This window comes from Hyperolius riggenbachi, chromosome 1, assembly GCF_040937935.1.
Source record: "Hyperolius riggenbachi isolate aHypRig1 chromosome 1, aHypRig1.pri, whole genome shotgun sequence".
NCBI lineage: Eukaryota > Metazoa > Chordata > Amphibia > Anura > Hyperoliidae > Hyperolius > Hyperolius riggenbachi.
The window spans coordinates 682,794,176-682,818,545 of NC_090646.1; the positions used below are offsets into that span (position 1 = coordinate 682,794,176).

A 24,370-nucleotide genomic window follows, 5' to 3' on the forward strand; every position below is an offset into this window, starting at 1 on the left:
ATTTCCTTTTAAATTAATAAATAAGTAAAAGTTACGTTTTATTCTATTGGTTCCTCCAAAAGGTATTTAGTTGTGAAAATAATGTCAAACCCCTGATCTGCTGCATGCTTGTTCCGGGTCTATGGCTGAAAGTATTAGAGGCAGAGGATCAGCAGGGCTGCCAGGCAACTGGTATTGCTAAAGAGGAAAAAAATATGGCAGCCTCCATATCCTTCTCTCATTTCAGTTGTCCTATACTCGCATTGCTACCCCTCTGTTCTCAGATCTGGTGGTCTAAACCATTTGGGTCATGTGACTTCCCCCCACCATACAGCCCATATAGGTCCTGGAGCCAAGCCACCTATGTCATGACTTCAATCCCTTGTGTTTCATCCGTGGAACCCCCAGATTACTACTGCTTTGCCAAACCCCAACAGCGCCCCCCCCCCCCCCCATCATAACCACACCCTTCTCTTGCTAAAAATGCTTAGCGGAAGTCTGAGGCTATTACAGCTTTGCCTCTTCTATCACCAGCAAAGGGAGGGGCCAAATGGTGTTAGCACCATGGGGGCTCTCTGATATCATAGCTGCAGACTGGACTGCTGCAATGAGTTGTCAGTACACACAAAGTAAGGCAGAAAACTAGTATAAACAAATTTATATTACTCACGGTTTGGTTCCATCAGGCCATTTCCAACCACCATCTTCCTTCTTCAAACCAATCCAAAAACTCCCGCCATCCTTCCTAATCAACTCCTGGAAAGTAAAATAAGAAAACTTTATGGTACTGCCGTGTGTCAGAGTCCTGCGTGTGCATGCATCCTGCAGCGCATGTGCGCCAGCGTCTGAGGCACTGCGATCATGGCTGAGGCATGCGCGCCTGCGTCTGAGGCACTGCGATCATGGCTGAGGCATCCTGCAGCGCATGCGTGCCAGCGTCTGAGGCACTGCGATCATGGCTGAGGCATCCTGCAGCACATGTGCGCCAGCGTCTGAGGCACTGCGATCATGGCTGAGGCATCCTGCAGCGCATGTGCGCCAGCGTCTGAGGCCTGCGATCATGGCTGAGGCATCCTGCAGCGCATGTGTGCCAGCGTCTGAGGCACTGCGATCATGGCTGAGGCATGCGCGCCTGCGTCTGAGGCACTGCGATCATGGCTGAGGCATCCTGCAGCGCATGCGTGCCAGCGTCTGAGGCACTGCGATCATGGCTGAGGCATCCTGCAGCGCATGTGCGCCAGCGTCTGAGGCACTGCGATCATGGCTGAGGCATCCTGCAGCGCATGTGTGCCAGCGTCTGAGGCACTGCGATCATGGCTGAGGCATGCGCGCCTGCGTCTGAGGCACTGCGATCATGGCTGAGGCATCCTGCAGCGCATGCGTGCCAGCGTCTGAGGCACTGCGATCATGGCTGAGGCATCCTGCAGCGCATGTGCGCCAGCGTCTGAGGCCTGCGATCATGGCTGAGGCATCCTGCAGCGCATGTGCGCCAGCGTCTGAGGCACTGCGATCATGGCTGAGGCATCCTGCAACGCATGCGCGCCAGCGTCTGAGGCACTGCGATCATGGCTGAGACATGCGCGCCAGCATCTCCGGCACTGTGATCATGGCTGAGGCATCCTGCAGCGCATGTGCGCCAGTGTCTCTGGCATTGTGATCATGGCTGAGGCATCCTGCAGCGCATGTGCGCCAGTGTCTCTGGCATTGTGCTCAAGGCTGAGGCATCCAGCAGTGCATGCGCGCCAGCTTTTATGACACTGTGATCATGGCTGAGGCATCCTGCAGCGCATGCGCACCAGCGTCTCTGGCACTGTGATCATGGCTGAGGCATCCTGCAGCGCATGCGCGCCAGCATTTATGGCACTGTGCTCATGGCTGAGGCATCCTGCAGTGCATGCGCGCCAGCGCCTCTGGGATTGTGCTCATGGCTGAGGCATCCTGCAGTGCATGCGCGCCAGCGCCTCTGGCATTGTGCTCATGGCTGAGGCATCCTGCAGCGCATGCGCGCCAGAGCCTCTGGGATTGTGCTCATGGCTGAGGCATCCTGCAGTGCATGCGTGCCAGTGCCTCTGGGATTGTGCTCATGGCTGAGGCATCCTGCAGTGCATGCGCGCCAGCGCCTCTGGCATTGTGCTCATGGCTGAGGCATCCTGCAGTGCATGCGCGCCAGCGCCTCTGGGATTGTGCTCATGGCTGAGGCATCCTGCAGTGCATGCGCGCCAGCGCCTCTGGGATTGTGCTCATGGCTGAGGCATCCTGCAGTGCATGCGCGCCAGCGCCTCTGGGATTGTGCTCATGGCTGAGGCATCCTGCAGTGCATGCGCGCCAGCGCCTCTGGCATTGTGCTCATGGCTGAGGCATCCTGCAGTGCATGCGCGCCAGCGCCTCTGGCATTGTGCTCATGGCTGAGGCATCCTGCAGTGCATGCGCGCCAGCGCCTCTGGGATTGTGCTCATGGCTGAGGCATCCTGCAGTGCATGCGCGCCAGCGCCTCTGGGATTGTGCTCATGGCTGAGGCATCCTGCAGTGCATGTGCGCCAGCGTTTCTGGCACTGTGCTCATGGCTGAGGCATCCTGCAGTATATGCGCGCCAGTGCCTCTGGGATTGTGCTCATGGCTGAGGCATCCTGCAGTGCATGCGCGCCAGCGCCTCTGGGATTGTGCTCATGGCTGAGGCATCCTGCAGTGCATGCGCGCCAGCGCCTCTGGCATTGTGCTCATGGCTGAGGCATCCTGCAGTGCATGCGCGCCAGCGCCTCTGGCATTGTGCTCATGGCTGAGGCATCCTGCAGTGCATGCGCGCCAGCGCCTCTGGCATTGTGCTCATGGCTGAGGCATCCTGCAGTGCATGTGCACCAGCGTTTCTGGCACTGTGCTCATGGCTGAGGCATCCTGCAGTGCATGCGCGCCAGCGCCTCTGGCACTGTGCTCATGGCTGAGGCATCCTGCAGTGCATGCGCGCCAGCGCCTCTGGCATTGTGCTCATGGCTGAGGCATCCTGCAGTGCATGCGCGCCAGCGCCTCTGGCATTGTGATCATGGCTGAGGCATCCTGCAGTGCATGCGCGCCAGCGCCTCTGGGATTGTGCTCATGGCTGAGGCATCCTGCAGTGCATGCGCGCCAGCGCCTCTGGCATTGTGCTCATGGCTGAGGCATCCTGCAGTGCATGTGCGCCAGCGCCTCTGGCATTGTGCTCATGGCTGAGGCATCCTGCAGTGCATGTGCGCCAGCGTTTCTGGCACTGTGCTCATGGCTGAGGCATCCTGCAGTGCATGCGCGCCAGCGCCTCTGGCACTGTGCTCATGGCTGAGGCATCCTGCAGTGCATGCGCGCCAGCGCCTCTGGCATTGTGATCATGGCTGAGGCATCCTGCAGTGCATGCGCGCCAGCGCCTCTGGCATTGTGATCATGGCTGAGGCATCCTGCAGTGCATGTGCGCCAGCGTTTCTGGCACTGTGCTCATGGCTGAGGCATCCTGCAGTGCATGCGCGCCAGCGCCTCTGGCATTGTGATCATGGCTGAGGCATCCTGCAGTGCATGCGCGCCAGCGCCTCTGGCACTGTGCTCATGGCTGAGGCATCCTGCAGTGCATGCGCGCCAGCGCCTCTGGCATTGTGATCATGGCTGAGGCATCCTGCAGTGCATGCGCGCCAGCGCCTCTGGCATTGTGATCATGGCTGAGGCATCCTGCAGTGCATGTGCGCCAGCGTTTCTGGCACTGTGCTCATGGCTGAGGCATCCTGCAGTGCATGCGCGCCAGCGCCTCTGGCACTGTGCTCATGGCTGAGGCATCCTGCAGTGCATGCGCGCCAGCGCCTCTGGCATTGTGCTCATGGCTGAGGCATCCTGCAGTGCATGCGCGCCAGCGCCTCTGGCATTGTGATCATGGCTGAGGCATCCTGCAGTGCATGCGCGCCAGCGCCTCTGGCATTGTGATCATGGCTGAGGCATCCTGCAGTGCATGCGCGCCAGCGCCTCTGGCATTGTGATCATGGCTGAGGCATCCTGCAGTGCATGCGCGCCAGCGCCTCTGGCATTGTGATCATGGCTGAGGCATCCTGCAGTGCATGTGCGCCAGCGTTTCTGGCACTGTGCTCATGGCTGAGGCATCCTGCAGTGCATGCGCGCCAGTGTCTCTGGCATTGTGCTCATGGCTGAGGCATCCTGCAGTGCATGCGCGCCAGCGCCTCTGGCATTGTGCTCATGGCTGAGGCATCCTGCAGTGCATGCGCGCCAGCGCCTCTGGCATTGTGATCATGGCTGAGGCATCCTGCAGTGCATGTGCGCCAGCGTTTCTGGCACTGTGCTCATGGCTGAGGCATCCTGCAGTGCATGCGCGCCAGTGTCTCTGGCATTGTGCTCATGGCTGAGGCATCCTGCAGTGCATGTGCGCCAGCGTTTCTGGCACTGTGCTCATGGCTGAGGCATCCTGCAGTGCATGCGCACCAGCGCCTCTGGCACTGCGATCATGGCTGAGGCATCCTGCAGCGCATGTGCACCAGTGTCTCTGGCATTGTGATCATGGCTGAGGCATCCTGCAGTGCATGCGCGCCAGCGTCTCTGACATTGTGCTCATGGCTGAGGCATCCTGCAGCGCATGTGCGCCAGCGTCTCTGGCATTGTGCTCATGGCTGAGGCATCCTGCAGTGCATGCGCGCCAGCGCCTCTGGCACTGTGCTCATGGCTGAGGCATCCTGCAGTGCATGCGCGCCAGCGCCTCTGGCATTGTGATCATGGCTGAGGCATCCTGCAGTGCATGCGCGCCAGCGCCTCTGGCATTGTGATCATGGCTGAGGCATCCTGCAGTGCATGCGCGCCAGCGCCTCTGGCATTGTGATCATGGCTGAGGCATCCTGCATCTGCTGGAAAGGTGCAGCGGTGGCCATGTGTCAAAGTGCATGTCTGATTAAGGCCTCTTTTACACTGCATGCAATTCCAATTCCCACTTGTAACTCGTGATCACGGGACGTTTTTTGCGATCACGAGGTCGTAATCGGCATTAGTGATCGGCTCTCGCTCATGAATGCACTCGTGGTTGCTAGTCGGTATTCGTTATTAAAAACCCACCGACTTTAGTGGTTAATATCAAACCTATGCTAGAAACACCAAATTTGCCAGATATGTTAAGAAGAAAAGAGGGAACAAGAGGAAAAAAATGAGAATTGATTTTTAAGTTTCAAAGGAAAAAAATATACATTTAAATGGGGTAAATCAATGACTACACTGATCATTTACTGCATTTAAATGTATACTTTTTCCTTTAAAACGTTAAAATTGATTTTCTCCATACTGTAAGATCGTTTTGAATTTTTTTCCCCTCTTGTTCCCACTGTTTTCTTAACACATCCGGCAGATTTGGTGTTTCTGGCATGTAAGGGGGCTTTGCTATTAACCACTAATGTTGGCGGGTTTTATAATCACAAATCACGACTCGTGATTGATAATTACAAGCGGTTATTCGACTCAAAACCTCCACTTTAGTTGGATATCCGTTTCTATTCATGATCACGAGTCAATTCGGCGGAGTCAAATTCGTGATTATTATTATTATTATTATTTAGTATTTATATAGCGCCGACATATTACGCAGCGCTGTACAATGTGTATATATATATCTTTTCACTAACTGTCCCTCAAAGGAGCTCACAATCTAATCCCCACCATTGCCAGATGTCTATATTATGTAGTGTAAGTATTGTAGTCTAGGGCCAATTTTTTTTAGGGGGAGCCAATTAACTTATCTGTATGTTTTTGGAATGTGGGAGGAAACCGGAGTGCCCGGAGAATACGTGATTGTGGGTATCTGAGCACCTCCGATCGTAAATCCATTTTTTTTATTCTTGTTAATTTTATTTGCTTACATTAATTTGTGCATGTGCTCTTTTTGAAATATTCATGTGCTTCTTTTTTTTTTTTTTTTTTTTACTTTCTGTGAACAATTTACATCCATTTGGGAGTCACTCCCGGCTCTGAGTATAGATAATTGAACTCCTGTCTCTGTAACTCTGTAAGGCCTCTTTTCCACAAACTGTTTCTAGGCAGTGAAATGCCTCTCAAACTCTCATAACTGCTCACTGCTGCCTGGTAACTGCTCACTGCTGCCTAGCAACTGCTCACTGCTGCCTAGCAACTGCTTGCTGAGCACAGAGCTGAACAGTTTGTGGAAAAGAGGCCTAACTCCACTGCTAGATGCAGAGCCGGGACAAGGTCCTCCAGCACCCAAAGCTAAGACAATAAAGTGTGCCCCTCCATCCCTGCCACCCCAGCCGTCACACACTGATTGCTATTACACTAAGAGGCCCCTCCATCCCTGCCACCCCAGCCGTCACACACTGATTGCTATTACACTAAGAGGCCCCTCCTCCATCCCTGCCACCCCAGCCGTCACACACGGCACACACTGGTCCTCCAGCACCCAAAGCTAAGACAATAAAGTGTGCCCCTCCATCCCTGCCACCCCAGCCGTCACACACTGATTGCTATTACACTAAGAGGCCCCTCCATCCCTGCCACCCCAGCCGTCACACACTGATTGCTATTACACTAAGAGGCCCCTCCATCCCTGCCACCCCAGCCGTCACACACTGATTGCTATTACACTAAGAGGCCCCTCCATCCCTCCCACCTGAGCCGTCACACACTGATTGCTATTACACTAAGAGGCCCCTCCATTCCTCCCACCCCAGCCGTCACACACTGATTGCTATTACACTAAGAGGCCCCTCCATCCCTGCCACCCCAGCCGTCACACACTGATTGCTATTACACTAAGAGGCCCCTCCATCCCTCCCACCTGAGCCGTCACACACTGATTGCTATTACACTAAGAGGCCCCTCCATTCCTCCCACCCCAGCCGTTACACACTGATTGCTATTACACTAAGAGGGCCCTCCTCCATCCCTCCCACCCCAGCCGTCACACACTGATTGCTATTACACTAAGAGGCCCCTCCCCATCCCTCCTACCCCAGCCGTCACACACTGATTGCTATTACACTAAGAGGCCCCTCCCCATCCCTCCCACCCCAGCCGTCACACACTGATTGCTATTACACTAAGAGGCCCCTCCCCATCCCTCCCCAGCCGTCACACACTAATTGCTATTACACTAAGAGGCCCCTCCCCCATCCCTCCCACCCCAGCCGTCACACACTGATTGCTATTACACTAAGAGGCCCCTCCATCCCTCCCACCCCAGCCGTCACACACTGATTGCTATTACACTAAGAGGCCCCTCCTCCATCCCTCCCACCCCAGCCGTCACACACTGATTGTTATTACACTAAGAGGCTCCCCCATCCCTCCCACCCCAGCCGTCACACACTGATTGCTATTACACTAAGAGGCCCCTCCATCCCTGCCACCCCAGCCGTCACACACTGATTGCTATTACACTAAGAGGCCCCTCCATCCCTGCCACCCCAGCCATCACACACTGATTGCTATTACACTAAGAGGCCCCTCCATCCCTCCCACCACAGCTGTCACACACTGATTGCTATTACACTAAGAGGCCCCTCCATCCCTGCCACCCCAGCCATCACACACTGATTGCTATTACACTAAGAGGCCCCTCCCCCATCCCTCCCACTCCAGCCGTCACATACTGATTGCTATTACACTAAGAGGCCTCTCCCCATCCCTCCCACCCCAGCCATCACACACTGATTGCTATTACACTAAGAGGCCCCTCCATCCCTGCCACCCCAGCCATCACACACTGATTGCTATTACACTAAGAGGCCCCTCCCCATCCCTCCCACCCCATCTGTCACACACTGATTGCTATTACACTAAGAGGCCCCTCCTCCATCCCTGCCACCCCAGCTGTCACACACGGATTGCTATTAGACTAAGAGGCCCCTCCTCCATCCCTGCCACCCCAGCCATCACACACTGATTGCTATTACACTAAGAGGCCCCTCCCCCATCCCTCCCACCCCAGCTGTCACACACTGATTGCTATTACACTAAGAGGCCCCTCCTCCATCCCTCCCACCCCAGCCGTCACACACTGATTGCTATTACACTAAGAGGCCCCTCCTCCATCCCTCCCACCCCAGCTGTCACACACTGATTGCTATTAGACTAAGAGGCCTCTCCTCCATCCCTCCCACCCCAGCCGTCACACACTGATTGCTATTAGACTAAGAGGCCCCTCCTCCATCCCTGCCACCCCAGCCGTCACACACTGATTGCTATTACACTAAGAGGCCCCTCCCCATCCCTCCCACCCCAGCCGTCACACACTGATTGCTATTACACTAAGAGGCCCCTCCTCCATCCCTCCCACCCTATCTGTCACACACTGATTGCTATTACACTAAGAGGCCCCTCCATTCCTCCCACACCAGCCGTCACACACTGATTGCTATTACACTAAGAGGCCCCTCCCCATCCCTCCCACCTCAGCTGTCACACACTGATTGCTATTAGACTAAGAGGCCCCTCCTCCATCCCTGCCACTCGAGCCGTCACACACTGATTGCTATTAGACTAAGAGGGCCACAGGGCCCACAACCTCCCCAACACCTCAATATCTAGTTATCTGGCTTGCAGTCACTGCTATGTATCACCTTTTCTTATTTCTTTCTGCTTCAAACACAATTAGGAATGACAGCTGAATGAATTTGTGCGCCCCCTCCTACACTGCGCCCTGAGGCTGGAGCCTCTCCAGCCTATGCCTCGGCCCGGCCCTGGCTAGATGTGTGTTTGCTTGTTGTTGGCTTGTGCCATTCTGCGCAGGACATGATAGCTGTAAGTATCAGCAACCTCTCAGCAGCACAATAGATTTAAATACAGCTGCATTCATAGACTTTGTGTGGATCCTGTTTCAGCTATAAAACACGGGGAACCAGATATCTGTAGTTGTGCAGGCATAAGTTAGGAAGCTTTGGTATCAGTCATGGAGGCCACATTGTTATGAGGTGATGAGGTGGAGTCATGGTGACCATACTGCTATAGGGGCAAGAGTGGAGTCATGGTAACCACACAATTATAGGGAGATGGGTGGAGTCCTGGTGGCCACACTGTTTGGGGTTAAGGATGGAATCACGGTGCCCACATTGTTATAGGATGGATGGGTGGAGTCAGGGTGGCCACACTGTTATGGGGCAAGGGTGGAGTCAGGGTGGCCACACTGTTATGGGGCAAGGGTGGAGTCAGGGTGGCCACACTGTTATGGGGCAAGGGTGGAGTCAGGGTGGCCACACTGTTATGGGGCAAGGGTGGAGTCAGGGTGGCCACACTGTTATGGGGCAAGGGTGGAGTCAGGGTGGCCACACTGTTATGGGGCAAGGGTGGAGTCAGGGTGGCCACACTGTTATGGGGCAAGGGTGGAGTCAGGGTGGCCACACTGTTATGGGGCAAGGGTGGAGTCAGGGTGGCCACACTGTTTTGAGGGGATGGGTTCATAATAATAGTCCCAACATTTGTGTAGAGCTTTTCATCTGTTGGACTCAAGGTGCTCAAGAGCTGCAGCCACTAAGGACGTGCTCAGAAAGAAAGAAACCTCTGCTGTGCCCTCCTCTGGATCTTGGTAGTTTTCTGCCCCCATTTTAGGTTCTAGGAGATGGTTGTGCCAAGGAAACGAATGTCTGATACCCTGGAGACTTCTGTCCCATCTGTCCCATCTCCTGGCATGTGATATTACAGCACCCCTATCTCCTGGCATGTGATATTACAGCACCCCTATCTCCTGGTTAGTGATATTACAGCACCCCTATCTCCTGGCATGTGATATTACAGCCCCCTATCTCCTGGCATGTGATATTACAGCACCCCATCTCCTGGCATGTGATATTACAGCCCCCTATCTCCTGGCATGTGATATTACAGCACCCCATCTCCTGGCATGTGATATTACAGCGCTCCATCTCCTGGCATGTGATATTACAGCACCCCATCTCCTGGCATGTGATATTACAGTACCACTGTTTCCTAGCAGGAGACGTTACAGCGCCCCTATCTCCTGGCATGTGATATTACAGCACCCCTATCTCCTGGCATGTGATATTACAGCACCCCTATCTCCTGGCATGTGATATTACAGCACCCCTATCTCCTGGCATGTGATATTACAGCACCCCCATCTCCTGGCATGTGATATTACAGCACCCCATCTCCTGGCATGTGATATTACAGCGCCCCATCTCCTGGCATGTGATATTACAGCACCCCATCTCCTGGCATGTGATATTACAGCACCCCATCTCCTGGCATGTGATATTACAGCGCTCCATCTCCTGGCATGTGATATTACAGCACCCCATCTCCTGGCATGTGATATTACAGTACCACTGTTTCCTAGCAGGAGACGTTACAGCGCCCCTATCTCCTGGCATGTGATATTACAGCACCCCTATCTCCTGGCATGTGATATTACAGCACCCCTATCTCCTGGCATGTGATATTACAGCACCCCCATCTCCTGGCATGTGATATTACAGCACCCCATCTCCTGGCATGTGATATTACAGCACCCCATCTGCTGGCATGTGATATTACAGCACCACTATTTCCTAGCAGGAGACATTACAGCACCCCTATCTCCTGGCATGTGATATTACAGCACCACTATCTCCTGGCATGTGATATTACAGTACCACTATTTGCTAGCATGAGATGTTACAGCACCCCTATCTCCTGGCATGTGATATTACAGCAGCACTATCCCCTGGCATGTGATATTACAGCACGACTATCTCCTGATATGCAATATTACAGCACCACTATCTCCTGGCATGTGTAATTACAGCAGCACTATCTCCTGACATGTAATATTACATCACCACTATCTCCCGGCATGTGATATTACAGCACCACTATCTCCTGGCTAGTGTTGGGCAAACAGTGTTCGCCACTGTTCGGGTTCTGCAGAACATCACCCTGTTCGGGTGATGTTCGAGTTCGGCCGAACACCTGATGGTGTTCGGCCAAACCGTTCGGCCGCATGGCCGAACTAAGAGCGCATGGCCGAACGTTCCCCGAATGTTCGGCTAGCGCTGTGATTGGCCGAACGGGTCACGTGGTTCGGACCCGAACGCGCTCTGATTGGCCGAACTGTCACGTGGTTCGGGTAAATAAATACCCGAACCACGTCATATTTCCGCCATTTGTCTGTGGGTTTAGCTTTGGGTAGGCAGGCAGGGTAGTTCGCGCTCCAGCCACGCTAGCCAGGGTCCCCCCAGTCATTGTGTCGCTGCTGGGAATAGTAGTACACCGCTCGCTCAGCATTCTGTTTACTGCCACTCTGTGTACCTCGCTCAGCCACACTATATAGCATTCTGTTTACTGTTCTGTGTCTGCTGGGAATAGTAGTACACCGCTCGCTCAGCCACACTATATAGCATTCTGTTTACTGCCACTCTGTGTACCTCGCTCAGCCACACTATATAGCATTCTGTTTACTGCCACTCTGTGTCTTCTGGGAATAGTAGTACACCGCTCACCCGCCACTGTATAGCATTGTGCTGTGTGTCGCTGCTGGGAATAGTGGTACACCGCTCAGCCACACTATATAGCATTCTGTTTACTGTTCTGTGTCTGCTGGGAATAGTAGTACACCACTCGCTCAGCCACACTATATAGCATTCTGTTTACTGCCACTCTGTGTACCTCGCTCAGCCACACTATATAGCATTCTGTTTACTGTTCTGTGTCTGCTGGGAATAGTAGTACACTGCTCGCTCAGCCACACTATATAGCATTCTGTTTACTGCCACTCTGTGTACCTCGCTCAGCCACACTATATAGCATTCTGTTTACTGCCACTCTGTGTCTTCTGGGAATAGTAGTACACCGCTCACCCGCCACTGTATAGCATTGTGCTCTGTGTCGCTGCTGGGAATAGTGGTACACCGCTCACCCGCCACTGTATAGCATTGTGCTCTGTGTCGCTGCTGGGAATAGTGGTACACCGCTCACCCGCCATTGTATAGCATTGTGCTCTGTGTCGCTGCTGGGAATAGTGGTACACCGCTCACCCGCCACTGTATAGCATTGTGCTCTGTGTCGTTGCTGGGAATAGTGGTACTGTATAGCATTTCTGTACTGCCACTGTACTGCTGCCAGTCAGCGTGTACTGTAAGGATAAGTGAAATGAGGAAGAAATCCGGTGAAAGAGGGAGGGGCAAGGGAAGAGGTGTTTCCCCTGACGGTTCACGTACAGGCCACAGGGGAGCACCCAAGAAAACCCACTCAATACCGCCCATGTTGTCCAGGACAACAACCCTCACAAATCCAAAAGAACAGGACCAGATAATTACTTGGATGACCTCTCAAGCGTCCAGCAGTGGGTTAAGCAGCACCAGCACATCACGCATGAGGTCCGAGTCCTCAGCCAGTTACAAGGAGCCAGTGGGCACAAAGCTGACACAACCGGCAGCGACACCACGCACACAACTGCCAGATAACCAGTCCGATGAATTACCTCAGGACACAATGGGGCATTCGCAGGAGCTATTCCCAGCCCAACAAACTTCCACCTTTCAAAGGTCAATGGAGGAACAGCCAGAAATGTTGTGCCCGGATTCACAACCATTAACTGTGGGAAATGCACCGCGCACTGAAATACAAGGCGAGTCCGAGGAGGACTCGGAAACCCAAATCCCAGAGCAAGTTGGGCAGGAGGGGTTGCAATTGCAGGAGGTCGGCCAACAAGATCTGGAAGACGACGTTGGAGTGAGCTGCGCAGAGGTTGTTCTGGGGAGCTCTACTCCACGGCGGCGGCCCCCCACAATGACATATGACGAGTATGAGGAGATGGAAGAGGAGGGTATGGACAATGTGGACAGAGACCCAGATTTTGTTTGTGAACGAGAACATCGCCGTTGTAGCAGCAGCACAGATGAGTCTGTTGAAGAACCCACTGCTGCACGAGTTCGCCTTGTGCCACAAGGTAGGCAGCGCGCAATTTCAGGCACCACAAGCGTGGAAGTTCAAGTGAGAGGCAAAAGAGGAGCAAACAGAAATCGCCAGCAAGGCAGGTGCTCCAAAGTCTGGGCTTTCTTTGAAGACTGCACTGAGGATGTTACCATGGCGATTTGCAAGGTGTGCAAGACCCGCCTGAGCAGGGGGAAAAGTATTAACAACCTCTCCACCACCAGCATGAGCCGCCACATGCTATCCAAACATCCCACTCTTTGGGCAAACACGGCAGGACAGGGTACCAGCAACACTGCCTCCATTGGGTTCACCAGACTCACCACCAGACCCGCCTCAGCAGCAGCAGTAGCCCAGCCATTGCGTGGTTCACAACATTCACAAACATCAGACGACGCTGACACTGTCACTTTCCGGAGTAGTGCTCTTGAGGTCTCCCAGTGTTCATCAAACACAACAACCAACAGCCCTTCCGTGTGCAGCGCTACGGTTCAGTTGTCTGTGTCGGAGATGTTTGAGCGCAAGAGGAAATTGCCAGCAAATGACCCCCGGGCCGTGGCAGTAACAGCCAGCATAGCCAAGCTTCTGGCCTGCGAAATGCTGCCATATCGAGGGGTGGAGACAAACAGCTTCAAGGGCATGATGTCAGTGGCCATCCCACGTTACGTGGTTCCCAGCCGCTACCACTTTGCGTGCTCTGCAGTGCCTGAGTTGCATGAGCACGTGGTCAGCAAAATAACCCGAAGCTTGAAGAATGCCGTTGCCTGCAAGGTTCACCTCACCACTGACACCTGGACGAGTGCGTTCGGCCAGGGTCGATACATCTCCCTTACCGCGCACTGGGTGAACCTTGTGGAGCCTGGCAGCGATTCCTCACCTGCTACGGCGCGGGTGTTGCCCACGCCGCAAACAGCTGCACCGCCGTCCCTCCCACTGGATAACAACAGCAGCACCTACCTCTCTGACTCCTTCTCCTCCAACGCATCTCAAAGCTGTACCTCATCCGGAAACACTAACCCAGCAGCAGTAGGATCGTGGAAGCAGTGCAGCACAGCTGTTGGCATGCGTCAGCAAGCGTTGCTGAAGCTGATCTGCCTTGGGGATAAGCAGCACACAGGGGAGGAAATTTGGAAGGGAATAAAGGAACAGACGGATTTGTGGCTGGCACCGCTGGACCTGAAACCGGGCATGGTTGTGTGTGATAATGGGAGTAATCTCATTCGCACTTTAAGGTTGGCTAAGCTGACACACATCCCTTGCCTGGCGCACGTGATGAACCTAGTAGTTCAGCGGTTCCTGAGGACATACCCAGGCATGGCCGATCTTCTGTTGAAGGTGCGTCGAGTGGCCAAACATTGTAGAAATTCCAGTACTGCTTCGGGGACACTCTCCAAAATGCAGGAGCGCTTCAATCTCCCCCACCATCGCTTGCTGTGTGATGTCCCTACGCGCTGGAATTCTACGCTGCACATGCTAGCCCGCTTTTGCGAGCAGAAGAGTGCAGTGGTCCAGTACATGACGGCGCAGTACCGAGGCGCATCCGGACAGCTGCCAAGCTTCTGTGGATCCGATTGGGCCAACATGTTGGACCTCTGCCAAGTCCTCCAAAATTTTGAGCAATCCACGTTGCTTGTGAGCAGTGACAACTCTTCAGTCAGCATTACCATACCACTGCTGTGTTTACTGAAGAGGTCAATGTTGAAAATCAAGGAAACAGCTGTCATGATGCAACTGGGGGAATCTGAAGGAGAAAACGATCAGCGTGATGGTACCAACATCAGGCCATCCGCCTCAGGGAACGCTGGCCCCAGCAGCTATGACGAAGAAGAGGAGGAGGAACAGCTGGAGTTGGAGCAGGAATTTCATGCCACCACTGACGAGGGCCAGAGCGGTGCACGTTGGACTTCCACAATTCAGCGCGAATGGTCAGCAGAAGCAGACCAGGAGGAAGGTGACGACTATGATACATCACAACAACTATCACAACGCTCACAAGAGGATGATGAGGATTCTGGTAGGACTCTGGCACACATGGCTCAATTCATGCTAGACTGCATTGAACGTGACCCACGCATTGTGCGCATTCTGGACAACACCAATTACTGGGTTTATACCCTTCTGGATCCACGGTACAAACACAATGTTCCAAAACTGCTTGAAGAAAGAGTCAGACAGGTCAAAATGGAAGAATACCAGCAGGCCCTTGTGGAGACTTTAGAGAGGAGATTGACATCCTCCCCCTCCTCTAGCCAGTTGTACGCCGACAGACTGACTTCCGCAAACCCAGGACGACCAGGAGGGCAGCAAACAAAGCAAGCCGCAGCTAGTGCCCAAAAGGGAATGGTATCGGCAGTGTCCTTGGAGTGGGAACATTTTCTGACACCCATGCAGCAGCAGCCCACTGAACAGCAAGCGTGCAGATCCACCTCCAACACCGATCGCCTGGAGAAGATGGTCAAGGACTACATGTCAGATGACGTAGCTGTGTCGAACAATCCATCTGCACCCTTCAACTATTGGGTATCGAAGCTAGACACCTGGCACGAACTGGCAATGTACGCAATAGAGGTGCTGGCTTGCCCGGCAGCCAGCGTTATGTCGGAACGCTGTTTCAGTGCTGCCGCAGGCATCGTCACAGATCGGCGTATCCGCCTCTCCACAGAAAATGCAGACCGTCTGACTCAAATTAAAATGAATCAATCCTGGATTGGAAATGACTACGCAACTCTCCAGGACCCCAACCAAGTAACATGACCAATGAACATCTGGGATGGTGTAGCGTTTCCGGTCCCTGTTTATTGAACCTCTCATCTGTATTACATTTATGACTGCATGGCGGCAAAAAGCATTGCTGCTATATCCGCACGCTTTTTGTCCTCATGCAAGGCCTGGGTTGTTGTGTCTCACAAAGCGTGGCCTTCTCCTCCTGCGCCTCCTCCTGTTCCATCACGTCTGCTGCTGCTGGGTTAGCGTTGCCGCGTGGTCCCTGTTTATTGAACCACTTATCTTTATTACATTTATGACTGCATGGCGGTACAAAGCATGCTATCCGCACGCTTCTTGTCCTCATGCAAGGCCTGGGTTGTTGTGTCTCACAAAGCGTGGCCTTCTCCTCCTGCGCCTCCTCCTGTTCCATCACGCCAGCTGCTGCTGGGTTAGCGTTGCCGCGTGGTCCCTGTTTATTGAACCACTTATCTTTATTACATTTATGACTGCATGGCGGTACAAAGCATGCTATCCGCACGCTTCTTGTCCTCATGCAAGGCCTGGGTTGTTGTGTCTCACAAAGCGTGGCCTTCTCCTCCTGCGCCTCCTCCTGTTCCATCACGTGTGCTGCTGCTGGTGCTGGGTTAGCGTTACCGGTCCCTTTTCCTGGAACCTCTTCTCTGTATTACATTTATGACTGCATGGCGAAAAAAAGCATGTTACCTGTGCAAAGAAACATGACATTTTCCACATTTAAAAGACAGTTTTTCCTTTGAAACTTTACAATCAATTTTCTCAAAAACTATAAGCTCTTTTTCAAATATTTTTTTTCCTCTTGTACCCACTCCTAAGGTGCACATACCCTGCTAATTTGGGGTATGTAGCATGTAAGGAAGCTTTACAAAGCACGAAAGTTCGGGTCCCTATTGACTTCCATTATGTTCGGAGTTCGGCGCGAACACCCGAACATCGCGGCGATGTTCGGCGAACGTTCGCGAACCCGAACCTCTAGGTGTTCGCCCAACACTACTCCTGGCATGTGATATTACAGCAGCACTATCTCCCAGCATGTGATATTACAGCACCACACTCTCCCGGCATGTGATGTTACAGCAGCACCATCTCCCGGCATGTGATATTACAGCACCACCATCTCCCGGCATGTGATATTACAGCACCACCATCTCCCGGCATGTGATATTACAGCAGCACTATTTCCCGGCATGTGATATTACAGCAGCACTATCTCCTGGCATGTGATATTACAACACCACACTCTCCCGGCATGTGATATTACAGCAGCACTATTTCCCGGCATGTGATATTACAGCACCACTATCTCCTGGCATGTGATATTACAACACCACACTCTCCCGGCATGTGATATTACAGCAGCACTATCTCCCGGCATGTGATATTACAGCACCACTATCTCCTGGCATGTGATATTACAGCACCACCATCTCCCGGCATGTGATATTACAGCACCACTATCTCCTGGCATGTGATATTACAGCACCACTATCTCCTGTCATGTGATATTACAGCACCATTATCTCCTGTCATGTGATATTACAGCACCACTACTGTCTCTAGTGCATGAGACCTGCATGGCAACAGTTGCCTGGTAATACGGGATTGGTGGATGTTTGTCCCATTACATATTGTCGGCAGCTGCGCGACCAATCTTTATGATCAGTCTGTTCACTGTACTTCCTGCATATGCTAACGGGAGCAGATTAGACGGGATTGGCACACTCTGTCGCCTTTTCTTTCTTCCCTCTGACGATCCAGCAACCGGTCTCGTTGTCCGTCTGCACCCGTACTTCCTGCGTACGCTAACGGGAGCAGATCTCGACGGGATCGCGGGGCTGGATTGTCACACACGGCATGTGATATTACAGCACAACTATCTCCTGGCATTTGATATTACAGCACCACTATCTCCCGGCATGTGATATTACAGCACCACTATCTCCCGGCATGGGATATTACAACAGCACTATCTCCCGGCATGTGATATTACAGCACCACTATCTCCCGACATGTGATATTACAGCACAACTATCTCCCGGCATGTGATGTTACATCACCACTATCTCCTATCATGAGACATTACAGAGCCCCTAACTCCAGGCATGTGATATTACAAGTAATTGCATCTGGTACCTTCGGTATGTTATCACTGCTGCTGAGCTTGGCCAGCTTGGCTCCTCGATTGTGGCAATCCTCCTCTGCCTCGACCCGCACCTTGCTGCGATCGGAGAAGTAGTAACACCTCTGGTCTATCTGCTTCCACCCAGCGGGACAATAAGTTTCATCTCCGCCTGCAGGAGAGAGGAGGCAGAGCATCAGAGAAGAGACTTTCCCATGGCATGGTGACTATAGAAGGAGAGAATATTAATTCTAGCTTGGATGCAGATTCTGCGCAGCTTTGAATCTGGCTAGTGATCTGCAAACTAGGCTCTCCAGCTGTTAAGGAACTACAAGTCCCACAATGCATTTGCCTTTATGAATCATGACTGTGGCTGTCAGACTCCTGCAATGCATTGTGGGATTTGTAGTTCCTTAACAGCTGGAGAGCCAGGTTTGCAGATCACTGGGCTAGCCTAATGAACAACCTGCCATTTTTAAGTTGGCCTACTAGTTCCAAATTGCATACAATTTGCATGTGACCCGAGATTATAAGCCTCCTCTGGATCTTCTCCAGCAGTGAGGACATCTGGTCACTTTGTGACATCAACTTACCAGAGTCCGGGTCATCCTCCTCCTCTTCCTCACCACCCTCATCATCACCCTCATCATTGTGGCCTAAAAAGAACGCAGAGGATTAGGGATACAATGTAAGGGTATTGAGGAGACATTGGTGTCACATGGTCTTCTAACCTTATTCAGATGTCCCCAATAGCTGTAGCTGTTTGTCTTATTTCCCCTATCTACCTGTGGATAAAGTTACCCCATGATGACCCTTCATAAGGCTATTTCCTACAGCACTTGGTATATTATAGCCAAGCATCTATTACGGATAAAAGCGCAGCTCTGAACTCCCCACACCACAAGCCACAGATATTCTATACTGATCTTACTACCAAGAATGCACCTTCCGTCCCACAGATTTACTGTGACAATGTGGCAGTGTCCATTCATAACAGTCTAATATATGACAAGTGCAACAACGGTGACATGTCCAGGGGCAGCGAGGTCATCGGTGTAGGTGGTGGGCGCTAGGATGGTGACGTTGCTCCACCACCTTAGCGCCTACCACCCACCTCCTACACCGATGACCTTGCTGCCTCTGGACATGTAGGCGATACAAGCAATGTTTGGAGATACACCGTTGTTGCACTCGTCATGCATTTGACTGTATGATGCTGCTATAAAGTGACACTGTCACATTGTCGCAATAAATCTGGGGGTCGGAAGTTGCATGCTTGCTCCTCTTTTATTTCTTGGCAGTAAGAATGTTTTTCATTTTGATGTGGAGCACGCGTCCAAGTGACTGTTGAACTAAACAGCCTACGGTAGTGCGCGGTTACGGATGGTCTAAACCTGTGTGATGTACCTAACTCATTTCTAAGCTTCAGGAAGTGGTGCACATATTTGCTTTTTTCTGTCTACAGGTTACTCTATACTGGAGCTGAACTCCAGTGCCAAAATTGCAAACTTGTCGCCACCGTGAAGGTATATTGCATTATGGCTGATGACGGCTCTCAGATTTCGGGAAGCACAAGATGCCAATTTTAACTGTTTCACCCATGCTTACCCACCCCTAGCACATGCATGGAACCCAGTGCCAACACGTGCAGCCACTGCAGCTTAGCACAAACTGGACCTTGGCACATTAGTAATTGCTGCACTACGGCACTTGCTGCTCTTCAGCACCGGCTACTGCCTGGCACTTACTTCTCAACCCTTACTATATCACTAGCCAGCTGCTAGAATCTAAATATCACCAGCAACCTACCACTAGGCCAGGGGTCTAGTCCTGGGAAAAGAAGTGAGTGGACACACTTGGAAAACCGCGCCGCGCGTAGCACCAAAAATGGATGTGGCCAAGCATAACGTGGGTGTGGCCAAATATACATGACCTTAGCAGTGATGTAAAAGGTCTGCCGAGGAAGTTTGAGCTCTGCCATAGTGTATCCCCCCAAAATAGATGTAATCTGACAGCATTTCACTAAAAAGACACATAATCTGTTAGAAGTTCCTCCAAAATACAGATAATATGGAAGTGGTTCCCCCAAAATAGACAATGTGGCAGCAGCAGTTCCCCCCAACATACACATAATCTGGAAGTAGTTCCCCAAAATACGTGAAACCTGGCAGCGGATCACCCAAAATACACATAACATCCAAAATACATATAATTTCACTCTTTTAAGTGTACAGGTAGTCCCCGACTAACAAACGCCCAACTTACGAATGGCCCGCCGATACAAACGGCATGGATTCCGTGTTTCCATGGGAACAAGTAAAACTTTTCTTTTTTCAAATCGGACTTGTCTTTTTTGAGAAAATAGATTTTAAAAAAATTCTAAGAAAAAAGGGCTTTTAAACCTGTATAAGCAGGTACAGAGGGCAGAGGTGTGGTGACACGGGGGGAAGGGGGTACAGAGGGGACAGAGATGGCACAGTGGGGGGGCACTGGAGGCACAGGGGGGCACAGAAGAAGTACAGGGGGCAGAAATAGCACAATGTTCCGACTTAAGAACAGTTTCAGGTTATGAACGAACCTACACTCCCCATCTTGTTCATTAACTGGGAACTACCTGTAATTGAAAGTGTTCATCATTTGATAATAACCAATCATGGGAAAAGTAGTGAGTTTTCTTCCTTACAGTCAGACCCATTCTCTGCAAGTGAAACAATAGCTCTGAACTGTCTGAGATTCACGTACAGCTTGCAAGCTTCAAATCTCCAAAATTCAGACCAAACTTGGCTGTATTCTAATTCTGTGATCTTCCCTACTGAGAAGCCAGTATGACCGGGCACCTGGCCAGGGCAGTTTCTAGGCTAAATTTCACCCAGGGCAAGTGTATAAAAATTGCCTCCCGTTTCCCCCATGGAGCCAGGTATAGGTGCCCGCAGAATAGGTTAGCTAGGTAGGTGCATCCAGTATAGGTTAGATAGGTAGGTGCCTCCAGTATAGGTTAGATAGGTAGGTGCCTGCAGTATAGGCTAGATAGGTAGGTGCCTGCAGTATAGGTTAGATAGGTAGGTGCCTCCAGTATAGGTTAGATAGGTAGGTGCCTGCAGTATAGGCTAGATAGGTAGGTGCCCGCAGTATAGGCTAGATAGGTAGGTGCCTGCAGTATAGGTTAGATAGGTAGGTACCCGCAGTATAGGCTAGATAGGTAGGTGCCTCCAGTATAGGCTAGATAGGTAGGTACCCGCAGTATAGTTTAGATAGGTAGGTGCCTCCAGTATAGGTTAGATAGGTAAGTGCCCGCAGTATAGGTTAGATAGGTAGGTGCCTCCAGTATAGGTTAGCTAGGTAGGTGCCCGCAGTATAGGTTAGATAGGTAGGTGCCCGCAGTATAGGTTAGATAGGTAGGTGCCTGCAGTATAGGCTAGATAGGTAGGTGCCCGCAGAATAGGTTAGCTAGGTAGGTGCCTCCAGTATAGGTTAGATAGGTAGGTGCCTACAGTATAGGTTAGATAGGTAGGTGCCTGCAGTATAGGCTAGATAGGTAGGTGCCTGCAGTATAGGCTAGATAGGTAGGTGCCTGCAGTATAGGCTAGATAGGTAGGTGCCCGCAGAATAGGTTAGCTAGGTAGGTGCCTCCAGTATAGGTTAGATAGGTAGGTGCCTCCAGTATAGGTTAGATAGGTAGGTGCCTGCAGTATAGGCTAGATAGGTAGGTGCCTGCAGTATAGGCTAGATAAGTAGGTGCCTGCAGTATAGGCTAGATAGGTAGGTGCCAGTATAGGTTAGATAGTAGTGCCCACAGTATAGGTTAGATAGGTAGGTGCCTGCAGTATAGTGTAGTAGTGTAGCTGTATAGTTGCAACCAGTATGGGTTAGATAGGTAGGTGCACTCAGTATAGGTTAGATAGGTAGGTGCCTCCAGTATAGAGTAGCCTGTATTGTTTCCACCAGTATGGGTTAGATGGGTAGGTGCACCAAGTATAGGTTAGATAGGAAGGTGCCCACAGTATAGGTTAGATAGGTAGGTGCCCACCGTATAGGTTAGTTAGGTAGATAGATGCCTGCAGTATAGGTTAGATAGTCAGGTGCCTGCAGTATAGGTTAGATAGGTAGGTACCCGCAGTATAGGCTAGATAGGTTGGTGCCCACAGTATAGGTTAGATAGGTAGGTGCCTACAGTATAGGCTAGATAGGTAGGTGCCTGCAGTATAGGTTAGATAGGTAGGTGCCTGCAGTATAGGTTAGATAGGTAGGTGCATGAAGTATAGGTTAGATATGTAGGTGTTATGCAGTGGCTGTGGGAGCGGGCATAGTAGTTATAACTCACCTTCCTTCCGCCGGTCCCGCACAGCCTCAATAGCCCTTCCTTTCTGGCATCTGTCTCATTGGTAACACCCCCCCGTGATGACATGCGGTCACGTCATCACAGAGGGCGCTGTTACCATGCGACGGACACCGGGAGAGGAAAGAGATTGAAGCTGCTGGGGATCGGCTGAAAGAAGGTGAGTTATAACTGCTATACCTGCGCTCCCCCTCCTGCCGTCCAATCCACCGCCCTGTGCGATTGCATGCTTTGCACGCCCATAGAACCGGGGCTGCACGTGGTATTGTGAGCACATGTCCCCCATCCCCGCAGCAGGACTCTGGACACCCCACACTCACAGCTGTTGAGGAAGCATTGCTCTGCATCGCTCAGCTTCTTCAGCTGCAGTTGTGAAGTCCGCTGACTCTCCAGTAACTCATCTTGGACCTGCTGCATTGAGTTCCTCATCTCAGAGAGTTCTGCCTCTGTCTTAGACTGACTCTCCTTCAGGTTCTGCAGCTGCTGCTGATTCCATCGTAGGCGATCTTCGGTTTGTTGAATTGTCTTCTTCATGCTAGATATTTCTTTCTCCTTTGCTGACAGAGTCTCAGTCTTGGTCTTTAGACTTGCTTCTGATCTAGCAAGAGAACCTCTCAATGTAGCAACACTTTGTTCAGCCTTGCTGGTGGCCCAGTTCTGATCACCTTTACATCTGCAGTTAGAGTTAAAAGAAACTATGTCATATTTACAAATAAAAAGGCATTTTCAGCTAGCATCACGATTGCCTTCAAACACCTTCTTGTGTGACTTTCCAAAGTTCATCATTTGCTGTTGAGTTGTACATACCTGGGGCTTCTTCAAGCCCCACATAGTCTCTTGATGTCCTCTCGGCTCTCGTTGTTCATCCATCACCCCTATTAATGTCTATGACTGGCTGAGTAAAGGACTACTGCACATGTATGGTGCCAACCTACAGGACTACTCAATTGCTTTTCCTTGGGTGGGAGCATTCTACACCCGCACAGTTAGTTAAAGGAAACCAGAGAGGAATAATTAAAAGTTATTTATACATACCTGGGGCTTCCCGCAGCTGCAGAAACCCTAATCGCTCCCACGCCGCAGTGCGGGTTCCGTCCTTCCAGGGGGTGTGGCCAGCCTACGCCAGTGAAGTGCGCTGTTTGCCTATCTCTCCAGCGGCCGCTGGAGAGGTACGCAAGGAGCGCACTTCAGCTACGATCAACTGGCCAGTCGGGCTGAAGTGACGGGACCCGCACTGGCGAACGGAGGAAGCTGAGGACTGCGGTGTGGGAGCGATTAGGGTTTCTGCAGCTGCGGGAAGCCCCAGGTATGTATAAATAACTTTTAATTATTCCTCTCTGGTTTCCTTTAACTAACTGTGCGGGTGTAGAATGCTCCCACCCAATTGAACCTCTCTGGTTCTCTTTAAGGCTTGCAAAGCGCATGTGCAGGAGGCTACCAGCTATCGGAGGGCGATAGTGTAAGCACGTGGCCGGGGTCACACATGTGCAATATGGCTAGGTCAAAGACTTTACAGCACAACAACAGAGGTGACCAGGAGGACACTGAGGGGCCTAACAGACTACAGGGAGCTGGAAGAACTCAACTTTTTCCTTCATCTCAAGTCTATTTTAAAGGAGTACTGTACCCTCAGGCCCCCCGCAGACATCCTGGGCCGGGACAAAACAATCCTCCGGCCCCCTGCAATTGTCCTGTGCCTGCGCCAAGACAAAACGTTCCTCCGGCCCCCCACAGACATCCTGTGCCTACGCTGGGACAAAACGCTCCTCCGGCCCCCTGCAGACGTCCTGTGCCCACGCTGGGACAAAACGATCCTCTGGCCCCCTGCAGACATCCTTTGCCTGCAACGGGACAAAATGATCCTCCGGCCCCCCGCAGACGTCCTGTGCCTGCGCTGGGACAAAACGATCCTCCGGCCCCCTGCAGACGTCCTGTGCCTGCGCCAAGACAAAACGTTCCTCCGGCCCCCCACAGACATCCTGTGCCTGCGCTGGGACAAAACGATCCTCCGGCCCCCTGCAGACGTCCTGTGCCCACGCTGGGACAAAACGATCCTCTGGCCCCCTGCAGACATCCTGTGCCTGCAACGGGACAAAATGATCCTCCGGCCCCCTGCAGACGTCCCGTGCCTGCGCTGCAGACGTCCTGTGCCTGCGCCTGAACAAAACGATCCTCCGGCCCCCCGCAGACGTCCTGTGCCTGCGCTGCAGACGTCCTGTGCCTGCGCCTGAACAAAACGATCCTCCGGCCCCCCACAGACGTCCTGTGCCCACGCTGGGACAAAACGATCCTCCGGCCCCCTGCAGACGTCC

At 52.2% G+C, this 24,370-nt stretch overlaps 1 protein-coding gene and 1 long non-coding RNA gene across 2 annotated transcripts in view; both read right to left on the reverse strand.

The window, feature by feature from the left end:
• Nucleotides 1-655: 655 nt before the first annotated feature.
• On the reverse strand, nt 656-18,372 carry LOC137561383 (uncharacterized). The gene is made up of 3 exons (XR_011029995.1): nt 18,316-18,372; nt 17,737-17,894; nt 656-735 (listed from the first exon to the last, which is right to left on the reverse strand). It is a non-coding gene; the product is annotated as an uncharacterized lncRNA (long non-coding RNA).
• Nucleotides 18,373-22,232: 3,860 nt separating this feature from the next.
• LOC137544595 (golgin subfamily A member 6-like protein 25) overlaps nt 22,233-24,370 on the reverse strand; it is a 41,679-nt gene continuing 39,541 nt past the window's right edge. The window contains exon 5 of the mRNA XM_068265695.1: nt 22,233-22,731. Within this exon, the coding sequence (XP_068121796.1) occupies nt 22,233-22,731 (499 nt within the window). The remainder of the gene's footprint in view (nt 22,732-24,370) is intronic.